The 2,500-nt window shown below is 49.0% G+C and overlaps 1 protein-coding gene across 3 annotated transcripts in view; it reads left to right on the top strand.

The window, feature by feature from the left end:
• The window catches only part of thap1 (THAP domain containing, apoptosis associated protein 1), a 2,829-nt gene extending 1,154 nt beyond the window's left edge, over nt 1-1,675 (top strand). The window contains exons 2-4 of one of the 3 annotated variants that reach the window (XM_077232185.1): nt 13-202; nt 337-837; nt 904-1,675. In XM_077232185.1, the coding sequence (XP_077088300.1) occupies nt 13-202; nt 337-837; nt 904-990 (778 nt within the window). In that variant the 3' untranslated portion in view covers nt 991-1,675. Of the gene's footprint in view, nt 1-12; nt 203-336 lie in introns of all 3 variants that reach the window. The other 2 variants (XM_077232186.1, XM_077232184.1) reach the window with 2 other exon arrangements.
• Nucleotides 1,676-2,500: the final 825 nt, after the last annotated feature.

Genomic DNA, 2,500 nt, shown 5'->3' with positions numbered 1-2,500 from the left:
TGTGTATGACAGGTTTCCTCTGGCCCGGCCGGACATCTGTGGAAAATGGGTTTCCGCCATGAAGAGAAGAAACTTCAAGCCCACGAAGTACAGCAACATCTGCTCTCAGCACTTCAGCCGAGACTGCTTCAAACGCCAGTGCAACAACCGTGTGCTGAAGGACAACGCCGTGCCCTCGCTCTTCAGCTTCAGCAAACTACAGGTACCTCATCATCATTCCTCAGTGCGAAAGATCACACTCATAAAGGAGGCATCTCAGTATTTTTATCAGGTGAATAAAGCCTCTCAGAAATATTGCATGCAAATAAAAAGCCCCTATGACCTTTGACCCCACAGGCACCGTCTCTGGAGGACTCCTTCAGCCCGGACCTGGACTTTCCTCTCAGCCTCTCTCTCTCTGATGCCGAGGAGACGCCAGTGCTTCCGTCTGAACCGGACCGGTCCACCGCCGACCCGGAGCCGGTCCGGGAGCCCCACCTCAGCGCCTGCGTGTCCTGCGACCACAACTACACGGTGGAGGACACGGGTCAGCAGAAGAGACGGGTCGAGCAGCTGCAGGAGCAGACGGAGAAGCTGCGCAAGAGACTGAAGACGGTCCAGCAGAAGTGCAGGCGTCAGGAGCGGGAGCTGGAGCGGTTCAGAACCATGAGCCGGGTCCAGAAGGACACCGTGAGCCGGGACCAGAAGGACACCGTGAGCCGGGACCAGAAGGACACCGTGAGCCGGGTCCAGAAGGACACCGTGAGCCGGGACCAGAAGGACACCGTGAGCCGGGACCAGAAGGACACCGTGAGCCGGGACCAGAAGGACACCGTGAGCCGGGTCCAGAAGGACACCGTGAGCCGGGACCAGAAGGACACCGTGAGCCGGGTCCAGAAGGACACCGTGAGCCGGGACCAGAAGGACACCGCACCGGGCTCATCCTACGCCATTCTGCCCACAGAGATGTACGACGTGCTGAAGGGCATCGAGACCATCGGGGCGCTGTGAGGGTTAATCTGTCAGTCATGACCCGTGTTCTGAGTGTGTGTGGACGGCACACATCACTTCATGGATTCACTTCAGGAGAGAATCAGGAACAAACTGAACATGCAATGACGTCTGTGATGATTCTGGAGCGTTCTGAAGCCTTACGACCCGATCCGAGTAACTAAACCCTTCAGACGGTGTGTGTTCTTCAGTTCTTCAGTGCGGATGATGAAGACACGGACCCGGCGCCAGAGCTTCAGTTTATCAGGTCTCGTTGCAGATCAGCGTTTCACTTATTAAATGTTTTTCTAATGTAAACGTCTGGAAATTGTATTGAATAGTTTATTTTTATTTGATTAATGTACTAAGATGACCAAACTGGACGTTACTAAACACTTTTATCAGTAGCCGTATAGTTTCGTATCAAAGGGCTTTGAGCTGTTTTAAGTTTTTTTTGTTTTTTTGCTTCTTGCTGATTAATTTATTGCTCACAAAACAGTAATAATTATGGAATCAATTCAAGCCATATTTGGGGGGAAAGTAGATTTTTTAGCTGGGAAAAGTTCAATAGTTGCCTTACGGTGGTTTGACTGTTTCTGAGTTTCTGAATGATGTCACACAACTTGATCACAGTACAGAAAGATTCCAGCAAAATATGAATTACTACAGTCATATTGTAATAAATGAATATGGTATATGCATCAAACCAAGACTTTCAGAATTAGGGGTGGTGAAAAAAATCGATTATTGATTAATCGCGAATATGTTATGGACGAGTATGAATCGATTATTAAATCTTCAAAAATCGATTTTTTATTTATTTTTTAAAAAAAAGCATTATTTTATTTTGTAAAACATTTTATACCGGAAGTTGAACGTCACGAACGCGCCCAGTTCCAGTTAGCAAGCGCGTGTAACGCACTGTCTATGGAGTAACCAGCCAGAGCGAGTTAGAGCAGGTGTGTAAAAGCCTGTTTGAGACTATTTACAATCGTATTTGATTGCAGAGCGCCGTAGCGCAAGCACTTCCTCTCGCTCGTTCCTCTCTCTCTCTCTCTGCACAACGACACACCTAAAGTCGCTCACGCACATACACGCAAACTCTACACACACGAGATGCGCGCACATACAAACTCTCCACGCACATATGAGACATGCGCGCACACACTCATATGAGACGCGCGCGCGCACATAAACTCTCCACGCACATACTGACGCGAGCACACACACACACACACGCACACACAAACTCTCCACGCACATATGAGACATGCGCGCACACACTCATATGAGACGCGCGTGCGCACATAAACTCTCCACGCACATACTGATGCGAGCACACACACACACACACACAAACTCAATGAGACGGAACACACACAAACTCTCCGTGCACATACTCATATGAGACGCGAGCACACACACACACACACACACACAAACTAGCGCACATACTCATCTGAGACGCATGTTCACACAGTACATGATATGATTCTCAGTGTGAACAGAAATCACACATTGGTAAGTGCAT

This window comes from Siphateles boraxobius, unplaced genomic scaffold (assembly GCF_051911475.1).
Source record: "Siphateles boraxobius isolate OS27281-9 unplaced genomic scaffold, OSU_SipBor_1 168, whole genome shotgun sequence".
NCBI lineage: Eukaryota > Metazoa > Chordata > Actinopteri > Cypriniformes > Leuciscidae > Siphateles > Siphateles boraxobius.
Note: the sequence above shows the minus strand (reverse complement) of the source record. Positions and strands in the feature narration are given on the sequence as shown.